This window comes from Gekko japonicus, unplaced genomic scaffold (genome assembly GCF_001447785.1).
Source record: "Gekko japonicus isolate JY-2015 unplaced genomic scaffold, Gekko_japonicus_V1.1 scaffold3401, whole genome shotgun sequence".
NCBI lineage: Eukaryota > Metazoa > Chordata > Lepidosauria > Squamata > Gekkonidae > Gekko > Gekko japonicus.
Window position 1 is genome coordinate 30,236 of NW_015172653.1, and position 16,655 is coordinate 46,890.

The 16,655-nt window shown below is 46.9% G+C and overlaps 1 protein-coding gene across 3 annotated transcripts in view; it reads right to left on the reverse strand.

The window, feature by feature from the left end:
• Window positions 1-16,649, reverse strand: part of LOC107119264 (mitogen-activated protein kinase 8) — a 37,267-nt gene extending 20,618 nt beyond the window's left edge. For 2 of the 3 annotated variants that reach the window (XM_015421733.1, XM_015421731.1), the window contains exons 1-6: window positions 16,518-16,649; window positions 11,106-11,235; window positions 8,577-8,635; window positions 8,326-8,464; window positions 6,764-6,929; window positions 833-904 (exon numbers count right to left, since the gene is read on the reverse strand). In XM_015421733.1, coding sequence (XP_015277219.1) covers window positions 833-904; window positions 6,764-6,929; window positions 8,326-8,464; window positions 8,577-8,635; window positions 11,106-11,235; window positions 16,518-16,639 — 688 coding nt within the window. In that variant the 5' untranslated portion in view covers window positions 16,640-16,649. Of the gene's footprint in view, window positions 1-832; window positions 905-1,608; window positions 1,681-6,763; window positions 6,930-8,325; window positions 8,465-8,576; window positions 8,636-11,105; window positions 11,236-16,517 lie in introns of all 3 variants that reach the window. The other variant, XM_015421732.1, reaches the window with a different exon arrangement.
• Between the last annotated feature and the right edge of the window lie 6 nt (window positions 16,650-16,655).

Consider the following 16,655-nt stretch of genomic DNA (forward strand, 5'->3'; position numbering starts at 1 on the left):
CTTGCGGCTCCCCTCCCCAGCTGCAAAGCGAGGCCCGCGCGGCTTGTAGCCGCCAGGCCTCGCTGCCTCCCCCCGGCTGCAAAGCGAGGCCTGCGCGGCTTGTAGCCACCGGGCCTCGCCGTTCCCCCCAGCTCCAAAGTGAGGCCCGCATGGCTTGTAGCCACCGGGCCTCGCTGCTCTCCCCCCCCGAAGCGAGGCCCCCCCGGCTCCGAGGCGGCGGCGGCAAGGCCGGCTGCAGAGCGTTCCCTGCGCATGCGCAGAGGACGCTCTGTCACTTTTGGGGGGATTTAAGTATCCTCCCCAATATTTTTTTTAACTTTTCAGATTTTTGTGAACTGCCCCAAGTGTGCACGAAAATCTCCCTCCTTCCCAGGTGCCCCCGATGCGTGGATTTAGGTATCCGCACGCCAGGGGGCACCTTCACTATTAGATATATAGATATGGAGCAGCAGTCCATCAGTGGCTATTAGCCACAAGGTATAGATAGGGGCTCTGGGGCAAGTGATGCTCTGTCTTCTTGGTGCTTGGGGGGGGGGTCAACATTGGGGGGGCTTGTAATGTCCTGGCCCCACTGGTGGACCTCCTGACGGCCCCTGGTATTTCTGGCCACTGTGTGATACAGAGTGTTCGACTGGATGGGCCTTTGGCTTGATCTAGCATTGGCATCTCTTATGTTCTTATGTTCCTAATGAAAACGCTGACATTTTTAAAGCATTCTGATTTTAAAACCACAGCAGCTAGGTGATAGGCTTCTTGGGTGGTTGAAAAGGACAACGCCTGAACACATCTTGAACTTTCTAGATCTCCGGTTCTAGGCTCATAGCAAGGATACGGTCTGTACCAGGAAATAATACACCACCTTTGATCATTTCTCCCATGATGCACCCCACTGACCAAATGTCAACTGAAAACAAAATGCAATGATGTTAACTCATTGAAAGAAAAAGCAGGAAGGGCTTTAAAGGACCGGGGGGGAGGGGGACTAACAGAATGGGGATAAGAAAAAGCAATGCCGGATGAAAATGGATGATGGTGAAGATGTGCTGTCTGCCGTCCCAGCAGAGACTATTTCCTACTGCTAGATGCAGCCTCAGTAGAACCAAATTGTTACGCTTATCAGGAGGAAATAATTCACAGGCCTTTAAGGAAGTACAAAAAAGGTGCCCCCCCCCGTAAGTGTTCTCTCAGGAGGAAATCTTTAAACCACCACCCAAAAAAAGCCACCATGAAAGACGGAGCTCTTCCGCCAGGCTTTCGAGTAGGAGCCACCGCCACTACGACTCCATCCTTGCCATCTATGCACCGTCGCACCATCACCACGACTATCTGGCCCCTTTGGGGGTGCGAGGTGCCCCTGGCAGGAAAAGGATGATAGATTTCGGGAAAGCTACCGTTGGGTTTGAGATCTACCCCCATCTTGTGACAAATGGAGCACTGTGATTTTGTTACTGTATTTTACTGTTTTATGTTATGTGCTTTTATTGTTTTAATCCTGGCACTTTGTGCCCTTGTTAGCCGCCCTGAGCCTTCGGGGTAGGGCGGGATACAAATCTAAAGATAAATAAAAATAAAAAAAGTTCAGCAATGACTGCAGCAGCATAAGGATACAGTCCCTTCCTGGAAAGAGGATTTTGTGGCAAACCATTTCTCCCATAATGCACCCAACAGACCATATATCCACTATGTTTGAAGCACAAAAAAAAAAAGCAAAGCAAACCATCACTAGAAATTAAAAAAAGCAGCGAGACATGATTGCATCCTATTAAACTGCAGAGAAAGCACCGAAGGAATCATGACATTGAGCCAGAGATCTATTTTAGAACACACGCATACACGCAAAGTGCAATTTGAAAGAGAAATCTCTTAGGCACAGCTCAATGGAAGCAAACCAGATCTGTTTCGTAGAAAAAACTGTGTTCTTGCACAGCTTCTAGACATTTCCCTGACTTCCAGCATAGCAGAAGCCCTGGGAACATAGATCAAGGTGGGTAGCCAGGTTGGTCTGTGTGTAGCAGTAAAAAAGAGCAAGAATCCACTAGCACCTTGAAGACTAACATGGTTATCTGCTTCTTATTTGGTTCACAAAGATCAGGGCTATTTTTGGGCAGGAACGCACAGGAACAGAGTTCCGGCTGGCTCCCGAGTTGGCCACGCCCAGCAGGAACTCATTAGCATAATAGGCCACACCCAACAGCAGGAACTCATTAGGATTGGCTACATTAGGGGTGTGTGGCCTAACATGCAGAGTTCCTGCTACAAAAAAGCCCTGGGTTTTGACCACAAACAAGGTACACAGAATAAGAAGCAAAAGGTAGGTGTGGCTGGATAACCACACTTCTGGTAACATGGGGGTGCGGCCTAATGTGCTAATGAGCTGTGCTGTCAGGGGTGTGGCCCAATATGCTAATGAGTTCCTGCAGCAGCTTAACTGGTTTTCCAAAGGCTGGCATTCATAGGCAGTTCACAGGCCACCTGGAAAAGGTCTGAAGGACCAGGCAATACGGGCTTTTCAGTAATCGGCTGGCCCGGAATGCATTTAAGTTTCGTCGGCAAGTCTGTCTGAATCCAACAGTCTTAGAGGCTTGGCTACAAACGATTAACCAAGTAGAGAGATCCATCGGTGATGCCTTTCCCGTGAGTTGTGCCTCCCGTCAAAGGAGAACTGGGCAGCAAGACGGGAGCTTGCAGGCCCCTGGTTAATTGTTACAGGCGAAAGGATTCAACCCTCTCCTGCAAATCACCCACTTCGTCAGATGCAAAAGGAAATAGGTTCAACCCTTAACAGCCAGTCCGGAAGACAGCAATGCCTTTGTAACACCTCTTTACTTTTGTAACACCTCTTTACGGTATGTCAGCCCTTAGACAGTTTCGTTGCCATAGTTTTTTGCCTGCATCATTTTCCCATTCTGCAGTCCAACCCCCAGGGCACTGCTTTTGTTTATTAGAGATCTCTGCTGTTTGACTGTTTTTGTCTTCTAATCCACCTTGAATTTCAGTGAGAAATGCGGGCTAATAAACGGAGTTAATAAAAATAGATACGTGAACAAATTACTCTTGCCGATGTAAAGTTTTCAGACGCAGGAGTTGCTTAAAAAACAGAGTGCCGCCTCTCCACTAAGGCTTGGATGGGCACCAGGGCAAAGAGTTCACTACTATAAAACTAAAGCAGAAGGACAAAGTTTGAGTCCAGTGGCACCTTTAAGACCACTGGACTCAAATTTTGTTCTGTTGCTTCAGACAAACCTAGCTACCCACCTGACTAAAACTAAAGTATTGCTGGCAAAGTGTTAACTAGCAAAGTATCGCTGACGGCATTTTAAAAGACTGCAGGGGGGGGGGGGAAACCTGCTTGGCTTTTGTATCAATTTTTCTCTTATTACAAGAGCTTCTCAAATGGCTAATATTGAAAGCCACCACCCCCCGCCGCCCCCCAAAAAGACAGACCACAACTCACAGACCACGGCGGCTATCCCCGCGGAAGTTATGTGACACTCAAATATTTTAATTTTTCATGATGCGGTATCTCCTTTGCAAAGAGATAAGGGCATTTAAAGTGTCGTTGTTTTCATTTTCTTAATCAGTCTTTGACCTGTGCATGCCAAAGGCCCCTGGAATCTATGCCCCAGGTTCAGTCTGAAGGGAAGTAACTGCTGGTCACGCTGCCTGGAAAACAGCCAGCTTCGGATCCCCCCCCCCCCCCTCAACACTCAGACGACGAAGGTCTGGTCTACACACATTCCGCTCCAGAATTCATGAGCAAATTGCATTTTTCAATTATTTCCCATGCTAAAGCCCTCAGCAAGAAAAGAAAAAAAAAGTAGGCAGATGAAGATTCTAACCTGGCCGTGTTCGTTTTCTTCTTGCAGGGGGAGGGGGTGGGGTTTAACAAGACGGAATGCTCAAAAATGGCATCCTTCATACTCATTCAATTGTATATGGAGGGCTGAGTCTTTTATAAGAAATAAGTAATGTGCAGGGCAAACAGATGGCCTACAAATAACACATTTGCCCTGAACTCTGCCTCTGATGGGGTCTGTAAAGAATATGAGCATATAAGCCTATCTAAGATGCCTTTTGGGGAACCCTGGTGTCATGATCTGTGTAGGACTGGGAGACAAGGCCTAGCGAGGCCTAGGCCCAGGAGAGACCTGTGTGGGAGTGGAAAGCAGACAGCTTACAATCCCCAAAATGCTTGGCGACGGTTGTAATCAATCGGTGTCCAGGGATTGTGTGAGGAGATTGTAATTTAAGCTTTGTGGGCTGTGGAACTGTGCTTTTTTCTCTACTGCGCTCTTTTCTCTCTCAGAGTTAAACTGAGGGGACAGTTTGGTCTGAAAGATCCTCACTTGGGACAGAGTGAGTACAGGCACAGGCCTGGTATAAAAGGCTGTGGGCCTTGAACAGTAACCAGTTAAGAGAAATAGGCAGCCACATTAAATTTGTTTATTTTGCCTTTATATCTTGTTTGTTGTACACTGCAATATATTTTAAAGCCCCTTGTCTTGTTTTCCTTGCCCCATCTCTGTATTAATAAACCATTTGTTGAATGTTCTCTGCCTGGTCATCACGCCTATAGTTCTTGGCTTAAAAGGGGCATTTTGGTTGGGCTTGGGAGGCTACTCTGGGCCTCCCCAAGGGACCCTGAGTCCAGAGTGGTGGCAGAGGAAGGTGGCAACCCACTAGGGGGCATGACACCTGGTATAAAGGAGGTTACCTGTGATAAAAACGCCTTGCTTTGCAAGGGCAGGTGGGGGGGGGGTGTTCCTCTCCAGGGTATTACCATGAAGACTTGTGGCTGCCTGACCACTGGAGAGGCATTATAGCTGTGGCCACCTGCGCCAGGTTATCATCCTCATTTTTAGTGAGCTGACTTTGGAGCCAGCTTGTAGACTGATAGGCCACATAGCAAGAAGTGGGTGGGTAGGCCTGTCATCTTGTCCCTCCCCTTCCTTCCTTGTTCTTTTTTTTAAAACAGTGGCTTCGGTTTCAATGTACTTCTTTTAAAAACTTGCCTCGTTACCTGCATTGGGTTGCCACCTTTGTAGAAGAGAAAGACATGACGCCAGTATTTAAAACACAACCATAATTTTTCATAATCTAGAGACAAACGAAGCATTTTGGATGACCTTATGGAAGTAAAAAACACGTCACGCTTATTAAAAAAAGAACAGGTTGGCAACCGCTTTGGGTAGATGTGGAATGGCACAGGAGCGGTGGGATGTGGACAAGGGAGCTGCAGGAGTCATTCCAAGGCAAAAAACCCTGCACATAAATTACAGGAAAGTATCCATGGTTCTTTGGAGTCACAAACAAAACTAGGAGCCTGGTGGCAGCTTAAAGACTAAACATATTTACAGCTGACTACTTAAGACAATTTTACTAGCAGCATCTCAAAATATTGCAGAAAGGAGGAGGATAACCAAGTCTTCACCCTGTCCACGGAGGACAGAATAAGAAGTTTCAACATAAAGGAAAGCACATTTAAAGTGACTCTCCTAATGGTAAGAGTATTTCAGTAATGCAATTGCTGTGGAAGATCGTGGAAAGAAAAGGGGTATTGATGCATCTATGGCGAATGCATGATGGACACTGGAAAAGCATCGACACGCATTAAATTTTTTGCCATTTTAATCAGAACCAAGAATGCCAGAACTTTGGTGGCTCCATAGAACCAAAAGTTACAGATTTCAGCCAAATGGTCTCCAATAACACACCAGAACAGGCTGTTACAGAAAAAACAGTTGGGAGTGTTTTTCAGAGACGGAACTTTGCCATTAATGTCCTCCTGTCCTGATGAACGTGCAAAAAATGCAGCAGTTAGTCCTGAGTTGCATGCACAGACCTCAGTCGTACAAACTATCTATAACATGGGCTTTCGGGCAGGTTGTTTCCTCTGACTGATCCGCTTCTAAGGAACAGCTGCATTTCTCCATCTAAACAACAGATGTGACTATATAGCCACGCACGTGTTTCTGACATACATCGACACTGTAGAGGCAATTGAGTAATTCCTCTCTGCCATGATATTTAAGACTATTATTTACCGGAAATATTTATATATTTCCTGTCAGTATAAATACTTGTGCAGGCATATCTCATCCATCATTTTGTCCCCAGAGAGGCACACCAGACACTAGCAGATCTATCCCCCTGGACACAGAGCCCTGCAGGCGCCAACCTCAACACATTTTTCACTTAAAGACAGACACACTCTGCACTATGATGGTTAAAGATTTTGGCTCAGGGAGGCGGGAGTGGTTATAAATCCCTAGCATGTTGCCTTATCTTTTACTACGATTCTCAGCTATTATCTATAACCACTTGGGCTTCCAAAGGTAAGTTCAGAAAACCCTGACTGCTCTCTTGAACACAGATCACGTTAAGTCAATTCATGTTTGTGTTCCTTCCGTGTTACTGTTGGCAAACAAGTAGCCAAGCTGCATTTTAAACAATGCTCAGGTTCCTGATCAAAGTAAACCTTCAAAACAGAGGAAACTGACTTTCTTATTGTCACAGGAAGGCCAAACAGTACTCCACATTTTGTCTGAACACCACCACCAATGTAGCATAACAATGATATTTCTGATTGGTTTTCAACCTCACCATCTGAGATGGAATGTATTACATATTTAAGTCACACTCTCTCTTTTTTTTTTTACGTTTTAGGAGATGGAGACAAATGTAAAATGCAGAGCACAAAGGTGGTAGGGGGGGAAGAAAGAAGACACAAGATGCACTATATAAAAACGTGAGAGCCACTAACCGTTTTCTTTGTATCCCATCCCCAAAATGACTTCTGGCGCTCTGTAGTAACGAGTCACGACGTAAGGGGTCATCATGAAACTGGTTCCTGCAGTTCTGGCCAGTCCGAAGTCAAGGATCTTCAAAGTGCAGTCAGATTTTACTACTATATTGCTTGGTTTCAAATCCTTTAAAAAAGACAGCAGAGGAAGACGCATCATTCCAAGGCAAGCGTGAAAACCCCCAATAACGAAAACCAAGCTGTACCGTGGGATTGTATATATGACTGGACCAATCTGCATGTGCAGAAAACCTCCCCTTTCCTAGGTCTGATGCCACCTGGGAAATGTGCAGCGCAAAGAAGAAGCAAGGAGAAGTGGATGCTGGCCTGTTACAGCACTGGCAGCAGCAAGAAGCGACACTGTAGAACTTTAGAACACACTGTAGAACTTCACACTGTAGAATTGTGGAACACACTGTAGAACGTTACAATCATTTACAGTTAGCTTTTAAAGATAACTTTTAGCTATAAAACTTCATGACTTGGATGTGGATCTGCCTGCAAAAGTAAATTCCGTATACAGTCTGCTTAAAGGTAAAGGTTCCCTTGCTCGAAAGCCAGTCGAGTCCGACTCTAGGGTTGCGGTGCTCATCTCCGTTTCAAAGCCGAAGAGCCAGCGCTGTCCGAAGACGTTTCCGTGGTCATGTGGCCGGCATGACTAAACACCAAGGCGCATGGAACCCTGTTACCTTCCCACCAAAGTGGTACCTATTTATCTACTTGCAATTTCTTGCTTTTTAACTGCTAGGTTGGCAGGAGCTGGAACTAGAGACGGGAGCTCACTCCGTCATGCGGCACACTCGGGTCTTGAACTGCTGAACTACTGACCTTCCACAGCCTGTAGTTCAGCCTCTTAACCACTTGAGCCACCACAGCTCCACAGTCTGCTTAGCACAAGCCAAATGAAATGCTCAGTTTGATAGTTTTTCCTGACATAGCTTTATAGCTGATTGTAAAAATATGGCTACCTTCGCTGATATTTCAGTAGCGGAGTCATTCAAAAGACGGTGCACTTTTAAAGCATCAGGAAGGTCCATCATGTTGGCTAAAATAGGGTTTAAATATCTAAAACGTTTATCTACATAAAATCGGCAGTGCAAACTGATATGTGATACTGTCTCAGTGCACCCAGAGTTACAATGGCAAAGTCTAGCCGTACATGCTATATTATTATATCTCCCATGCAAGATTGCTGATGGTAGTGCATTGAATCTTGCTAGTGAAAAGGCTCTGCGCTGTTGTGGTGCTTGTATATCAGATAGGTATGGGGCCATTCGGCCTACCGTGAGGGGAAACTCAAAGTTCAGAGGGGAACAAGATTTGTTGGCTAAGCTGTATAGCCTTTGTGTTTCAATGTCAAGGACTCTGTGTTTAATCATCTGAAAAGCACCCATGAAAGGGAGCATAAGCAGTGAGTCCAATGGGATGCCCATGGCAGTTATTTTGTTCTCAGTGTGTGGTGCCAAATGAAATGAATGGCAGCAGCAAAAATTACACGAAGACATTACGAGTGTACCACTGACCCTGTGTATAATTCCAGCAGAGTGAAGGTGTTTAATGCCGCACAGCATCTGGTACAGGAGATAAGACATCCGTTCGTGGTCCAGCTCCATCTGAATCACCTGGCAGAGATTTGCATCCATGAGCTCCATCACTATGTAACTTTTGAAGCAAACCAAGAAGTAAAATTAGACGGCGACAGCCCCTGGGTTAGCCGATCCATTACGCGCTGGCAACGCAGGAAGCAGACAGGCCTGGCAAAAATTATACTTACACGTCTTGAAATTCTTCCAGTGACTTCTGGGGGGTAAAGACATTCAATAGGCCAATTATCTAAGAGAAAAAAGAAAACAGCAGTGAGGGCCAGCTAACAGACTTTGATTACTCTTAGATAAAAAGGTCATTTTACGGTTAATGGAATAGGTTTCTATAACACCTTCAACAAAAGAAACAAGGTGTTCAGAATACTCCATTAAAACCACAGTACGCCTAGTAGAACAAAGTTTGAGTCCAGTAGCACCTGGTTTAATTAATGCATGCACACAAAAGCTTAGACCCAGAACATCCAGCTTATAACAGGTAAAGGTTCCCTTGCTCAAAAGCCAGTCGAATCCGACTCTAGGGTTGCGGTGCTCATCTCCGTTTCAAAGCCGAAGAGCCAGCGCTGTCCGAAGACGTTTCCGTGGTCATGTGGCCGGCATGACTAAACACCGAGGCGCACGGAACGCTGTTACCTTCCCACCGAAGTGGTACCTATTTATTTACTTGCAATTTCTTGCTTTCAAACTGCTAGGTTGGCAGGAGCTGGAACTAGAGACGGGAGCTCACTCCGCCATGCGGCACACTCGGGTCTCGAACTGCTGAACTACCGACCTTCCACAGCCTGCAGTTCAGCGTCTTAACCACTTGAGCCACCGCAGCTCCAGCTTATAATTCCAGGTATAATTACCCAGAGTTTAACTTCGCTGATCTTAAAGGTGCCACCAGACTCAAACTTTGTTCTGTTGCTTTGGACCAACATGGTTACCCACCTGAATCTATCTTCATGGAATGTCCTCTTGATAAGAACCCTAAATAACTGGTGGAGAGCGAGCCCTCTAAGGGAAAATTATTTGTGCAAGCTATAGGAGCCTATAGCTAGAAAAAAAAATCCGGCTAGGGCAAAAGGTATCCAGACATGCAAAGATCAGTAAATGCTAACTTGGAAAAAGGACTCAGTAAGAATGCAGCTATCAGTTAGAGCTCAAGGGGGGGGGGATAAACCTATTACCAGTGATACCATCCAAATATCAGCAAAAAGGGTGAAGAGGATGCAAAATGGCTGCCCCCTTCACTCATGAAACTCCTTCACTACAGACCCAACGAAGTCTAAGCTTAAGTCTGAGCCTTCGGGGTAGGGCGGGATACAAATCTAAAGATAAATAAATCTAAAGATAAATAAATAAATAAATAAATAAATAAAGCATCATTCAGAAAAGCAAGATCTAGCTGCCTGGGCTGATCTTTGGGCTCGAGTTTAAATTCACAAAAGGCAGAAGACACGGAAGTGAAACTTCCCTCCAATCAAGTTTTATTTAAGAGTGTGAGGAGTGCCCTCCTGTATCAGAGCAGTGGTCCACCTAGCACAGTAACCTGCTCCGCACAGCCTCCAAACAGTCGCCCTGGAGTGAGATTTAGTGATTTACGCCAAGTCTGTGCTCATGTTGCTCAGTGTACGAACTTCAGTAGTTTGTGGCTGTGGTTACACGGCAAGGCAATTCCGCTTTGTTCCCGATGTAATTAAAACCGGAATATTTTTTCCCCGAGTTGGGATGTTCACACATCCCTCCCTGAACCGCAAGCTCGCCTTCCCCGCCTGCCCACCTCCCCCCCCAGATATGAAAAGACATATCGTTCCCCCCCTTAATTAACTCAAAACGACTGTTGACCTCATAACCTCAGCTTGTTATTTAGTTTTGTCTTTGCATATCTTAAAACATCTTCATCATGTCACTTGCCGATTTGCTGTTCAGCCTCTGTCTGTAAGTTTGAACTCTAAAAGTGTGCAGGCACATGGAAGCCCATACCTTGAATAAACCTTTGTTGGTCTTAAAGGTGCCATGGGACTCTAAATTTGTTCTACTATCATAAAGCGGTAAAGCCAAGCAATAACAAAGTGTACAAAGTAGAAGAGAAGCATAAAACCAAAGTTTCCTGAACAGCAGCAACATGTAAATAAAAAGGAGGCGGGGGAAGGAAAAATCCCCAACCACTCAACAGAAGGCCTGAGAGAATAAAACCAGGGCTATTTTTGGGCAGGAACGCACAGGAACGGAGTTCCGGCTGGCTCCCCAGTTGGCCACGCCCAGCAGGAACTCATTAGCATAATAGGCCACACCCAACAGCAGGAACTCATTAGGATTGGCTACATTAGGGGTGTGTGGCCTAACATGCAAAGGAGTTCCTGCTACAAAAAAAGGCCCTGGGTTTGGACAACAAACAAGGTAAACAGAACAAGAAGCAAAAGGTGGGTGTGGCTGGATGAGCACACTTCTGGTAACATGTGGGTCTGGCCTAATGTGCTACTGAGCTGTACTGTCAGGGGTGTGGCCCAATATGCTAATGCGTTTCTGCTGTTGGGTGTGGCCTATTATGCTAATGAGTTCCTGCTGGGCTTTTTCTACAAAAAGAGCCCTGCATAAAACTAATTTTATCCCTGGGGGAGGGAATGGTACTGCTCCCCCACAGCCTTTGGGGATGCCATATGAACAGCGGCCACGCGGCCCTTATCATCTACCTTGAAACGATGAAAAAAAGTACTTACATTTTTGTGGTTCACACACTTCATGAGAACAAGCTCTCTGTAGGCTCGTTTGGCGTGGGTCTGGTTCTGGAACGGCCGACTTAGCTTCTTGATGGCAACATTTCTTTCAAGGACTGCATCATAGGCTGCGCTGTAAATAAAAAACGAACTGCCATAACCACAATTATGCAACATTTTACAAGAAAAGGTATCAATTTTCCCCGGCAGGGAAGGGCTGCTGCTATCATTTGAGAGACGGGACTGAAGACGTGGGTTTTGGGAGCTAGATGCAACTACGTGACCAGAATCATGATCTTAGATTATTTCATTCTGATGTCATTTCAAGTTTATAAAAATTCTAACCGCTGAAAAAGCGCTCAGTCATAGAACATCAAAAACGCCACAGTATCTAGGAAAGAAAGATCCTTTTGGAAGGGGAGAAGAAGAGAAGAGATTGGATTTATACCCCGCCCTTCACTACCCAAAGGAGTCTCAGAGCGGCTTACAATCTCCTTTCCCTTCTCCTCCCCACAACAGACACCCCTGTGAGGTAGGCGGGGCTGAGAGAGCTCTTGACAGAAACTGCCCTTTTTCAAGAAAGGCTCTTATCAGAACTACGGCTTGCCCAAGGTCATCCAGCCAGGTGCAAGTGGAGGAGTGGGGAATCAAACCCGGTTCTCCCAGATTAGAGTCCGCACACTTAACCACGACACCAAACTGACTCTCCAAGAAGAAGAGACTGGATTTATACCCTGCCCTTCAGTTCCCGGAGGAGTCTCAGAGTGGCTTACAATCACCTTTCCCTTCCCCTCCCCCACAACAGACACCCTGGGAGGTAGGTGGGGCTGAGAGAGCTCTGAGAGAACTGCCCTTGAGAGAACAGCTCTGAGAGAACTTGTGACTGACCCAAGGTCACGCCAGCAGGTGCAAGTGGAGGAGTGGGGAATCAGACCCGGTTCTCCCAGATTACAGTCCGCACTCCTCCTAACCACTACACCAAAGCTTCAGATGGGCCCTTAGGACATAAGTGACTAAGGCATCGATGCTGGGTTGGCAAAAAAAGCAAAGGCCTAGTAAACAGGGACAAGGTGGGTCAATATGCTTCAAGACATATTAAAAGATGAATACCGAGGAAACAAAAGAAGAAAGGAAAGGATGAGACAAAAGAATGATTGCAAAATTCTATTAGATCAGCTTGCATGATTACAACCAGGGGTCATTTCCTGCAGGAGCACACAGGAGCGGAGATCCGGCAGTAAGGAGCTAAGGGGGCGGGCACATGCAACAAACCCCACCCCCTGCTCCCAGCAACCCTCAGTTGGGCCACGGGGAGCAAGAAGCAGCCAGGTAAGTTGACGCAGACCCGGCCTGCCTTCAGGTACAAGCTCTCCCTCCTCTGTGAGGGAAGATCTGCATGTCCCCCCCCATAGCTAGCAATCCAAAACAGTCCAGTGGCACCTTTAAGACTTATTCTGGTACAAGCTCTCCCTCCTCTGTGAGGACAGATCTGCACGTCCCCCCCCCCCAATAGCTAGCAATCCAAAACAGTCCAGTGGAGCCTGAGCGGTGGGTGCTGTCTTCTGACACACTTCCGGTGATGTCAGGGGGTGTGGCATATGCAAATGAGTCATGCTAATGAGCTCCTGCACCTCTTTTTCTACGAAATGACCCCTGATTACAACCATGCTTCAATCCCACCCTCTCCCTCTGGCTCAGGAGCCAGTCTATGGGACTTTTGATTACGAGATGGGGGAAGAGAGAGCGTGTTTTCTTAACCCATCTCCCCAGAGGCCACAGAAAGAAATTTTAAATGCCATGGGCGCTTCTGCAATCCCGCAACCTAAGAAATACACGACAAGCAGTCCCACGGCTTTGCTACCGTTCCTCGTACTAAACTAAACCAGACGAACAAAGAACCCCGAGTTTATCCTCCAACTGATCACACTACTATACCGATTAAAAGTACAAGCTGTAAGCTAGAAGTCTCCAGTTCAAATCTCACTGTAGTTGTGAGCTCACTAGGAAGTTTCAGGGCACAACAACACAAGGAAGTGGGAAATCCACAATCAGTTTGGGGGTTTTTTTGTTGGTTTGTTTTTAAAGTTAAAAACAGCTCCTGGTGGGAGACACAGGCCTGGCAGTGGAGGGAGGGAGTGTTAACCCCCTGTGCTTCTCCCTCCACCCAGAGTAATTAACTTGTGGAACTCCCTGCTGCAGGAGGTGGTGTCGGCTACAAGCACCGACAGCTTCAAGAGGGGACTGGATCAATGTTCCCTCTAAGCTGTGGAGTCTTGTGAGCAAAAATCCTACTTTGTGAGCTACTGGCATTAAAGCTGTGAGCAAGCAATTCGGCTACTGCATAAATTAGCTTGCTCTGGAGCCATCCTTCCTGAGCTGAGACGAAAATGTGTGAGCTGGAGGCTAAAAAACTGTGAGCTAGCTCACATTAACTGAGCTTAGAGGGAACACTGGACTGGATAGACTTATGGAGCAGAGGTCCATCAATGGCTCTTAGCCACAAGGTATAGATGGAACACTGTGTCTGGGGCAGGGATGCTCTGTCTTCTTGGTGCTTGGGGGGCAAAAGTCGGAGAAGCTTCTGGAGTTCTGGCCCCACTGGTGGACCTCCTGATAGCACCTGGGTTTTGGCTACTGTGTGACACAAGAGTGTTGGATGGGATGGGCCATTGGTCTAATCCTACATGGTTTCTCTGATGCTCTTACTTTCATGGTCCAAACTTCTTTGCCAGCTGCTTTGCCTCTAACAGGGGGGAAAAACACACCACAACCCAGTCTATTCTGCCCACAGGTGAAAAACAGTGGGTTGCTGGAAATAACACACAGGGCAGGGAAATAATTAACCCTAAGCCCTCCACAGCCCTAATTCTGATTTCTCCCCCCCCCATTGCTATTTTTAATCTAAAAAACCCCTCACCATAGACCAATCACTGGTTCAGCTACCACTGTTCTAAAACTGTAACGTTTTAATCCCACTTTTCGTCAATTACGCCACTCAAGGCAGCTTATACAGGATTACCAGGAAGTCTTCCATCCAAACGCCGAGCAGACGCAGCCCGGCACAGCTCCAGAAAGCTCCCCTTCACATCTTCAACGCTACAAGGTGCTTTGAAAATGCTAAGAAGGATCCTCGCTGTCTAAACTTTTCTGCCCTTGGGCCAAACTAGATGTTACATGGGAGAAAGAGGAACGGTCGGTCCCCTGATGAGTGTGGAGTGTTTACTGAAAAAGCAACTGTGAGAATTGCCAGTTTCGGAGCAGTGATGAGAAAAATAGGGCTGGTTTATCGCTCAAGTGAACCGCAGGCTATGGAAGGTCGGTAGTTCAGCAGTTCGAGACCTGAGTTGCCGCATGAGGGAGTGAGCTCCCGTCTCTAGTTCCAGCTCCTGCCAACCTAGCCGTTCGAAAGCAAGAAATTGCAAGTAGATAAATAGGTACCACTTCGGTGGGAAGGTAACAGCGTTCCATGCACCTCGGTGTTTAGTCATGCCGACCACATGACCACAGAAACGCCTTCGGACAGCGCTGGCTCTTCGGCTTTGAAACGGAGATGAGCACCGCAACCCTAGAGTTGGATTTGACTGGCTTGCGAGCAAGGGAACCTTTACCTTTACCTTTTTTCTGTTTTCCTGCTGGGGCAACTATAGAGGGCTGTTGCACGGAGGAAATGCTAGATGGAGAAGAGTTATCTATATCCTGCCCTTCCTCAAAGGACTCACGGTGGCTAACAATGGTTCAGAACTTAAAACAATAAGAACTAAACCCAAACGAGACCAAGGCTGAAAATTCAACCCAACCAAATATGACCATAATCAACAACTGCGGTTGCAACAAATTTAAGTTCATCTGCCTACAACTCTACAGTTCATTCTAACCCAGTGCCCTTCGGTTTTTAAGCCTTATCTGCTCTTCGGCGGACGAGAAAGGGAAAAGGTTTCGCCCAGAGTCTCCGGGGGATGTTCTGCGATGATGGAGAAATAACCGAGACCATCCAACTTGGAGAGGACAGTCGTCTCAAGGGTAAAGGACGGTTAACAAAGACGGACAGTCAGACCTCAAGATGGGTCGCCATGCTTGTCTGTCTGTAGCAGCAGAAAAGAGCAAGAGTACAGCAGTACTTTAAAGGTAAAGGTTCCCTTGCTCGAAAGCCAGTCGAGTCTGACTCTAGGGTTGCGGTGCTCATCTCCGTTTCCAAGCCGAAGAGCCAGCGCTGTCCGAAGGCGTTTTCCGTGGTCATGTGGCCGGCATGACTAAACACCGAGGCGCACGGAACGCTGTTATCTTCCCACCGAAGTGGTCCCTATTTATCTACTTGCAATTTCTTGCTTTCGAACTGCTAGGTTGGCAGGAGCTGGAACTAGAGACGGGAGCTCACTCCGTCATGCGGCACACTCGGGTCTCGAACTGCTGAACTACCGACCTTCCACAGCCTGCAGTTCAGCGCCTTAACCACTTGAGCCACCGCAGCTCCTAGCAGTACCTTAAAGACTAACAAAATTTGTGGCAGGGGGAGGAGCTTTCGTGGGTCACTGCTGACTTCTTCGGAAGCACTGACTCACGAAAGGTCCTGTCCTGGCACAAATTTGTTAGTCTTTCAGGTGCTACTGGACTCTTGCTCTTTTCTACAGGCGGATCTCAGCAAATGCAAGTTTTATACAAAGAAAAGGGGGGGGCCAGGCAGGGAAGTCATCCCCTTAAGCTTCTTCTCTGCTGAAGATCTTAGTCTCACACAGCTGTTTAATACATCCCTCATACATCATCTGGTTTTGGTCCCTTGTTTCATGTTTCGTAAAGGCGGTAAACAGTCCACGATATACAACCTACCTGGGGGAGACATGAACTGCTTGGAAAAGTCACCCGACAAATTGGTCGTGGCGGCAAAACTTTGTAACTCTCTCCCCAGGGAGGTCCATCTGTCTCCCTCTACAGGTGTCTTCTGCAGCACATTAGCTTCTACGGGGGCGGCGGGGGGGGGAGTACTTAATGTCTGGTTTTAGTTTTGTTCCTTGATGGTCTGGCCAACCACCCTTCCGTGATGGGTCTTGACGGAGCAACCAAGGATATCCTTTATAGAATTACAAGTGCACTGTTCATGTATTGGGGTTGTGTTGAAATATTCTGTGTTGAATACTGAAATGCCACAAAAGTGTTTTCTGAGTTAAGAGTGTGTAATAGAATAAACCGCGTTCTGACTTTCAATCAATCAATCAATCTCTCTCCGAAGCCAGCTTCTCCCCCGCCCCAAAATGAACACAGTGGAAACGGGAGCGCGCCCCTCATTTCCCCGACGCTGTCCTATACCCTCGTCACAATCCAGATTCCATTATGTATCCCTGAGTGGCGTGCCAACTTTTTAACAGTTCCCCCCACCCACCCCAGTGTTCCTCTGATATTCATCAAGTGAAAAGGTCTTACCATACTATGCCCTGGGCGCCTGAACCGATTGGCTTCAAATTCTGGTATCGTTTGAGCACGGTGAAGGTAGAATCTGCAATCTCTACACTGTAGAAGTTGTTCTCTCGCTTGCCCCTGCTCATGACGCTGGGTTAGTGG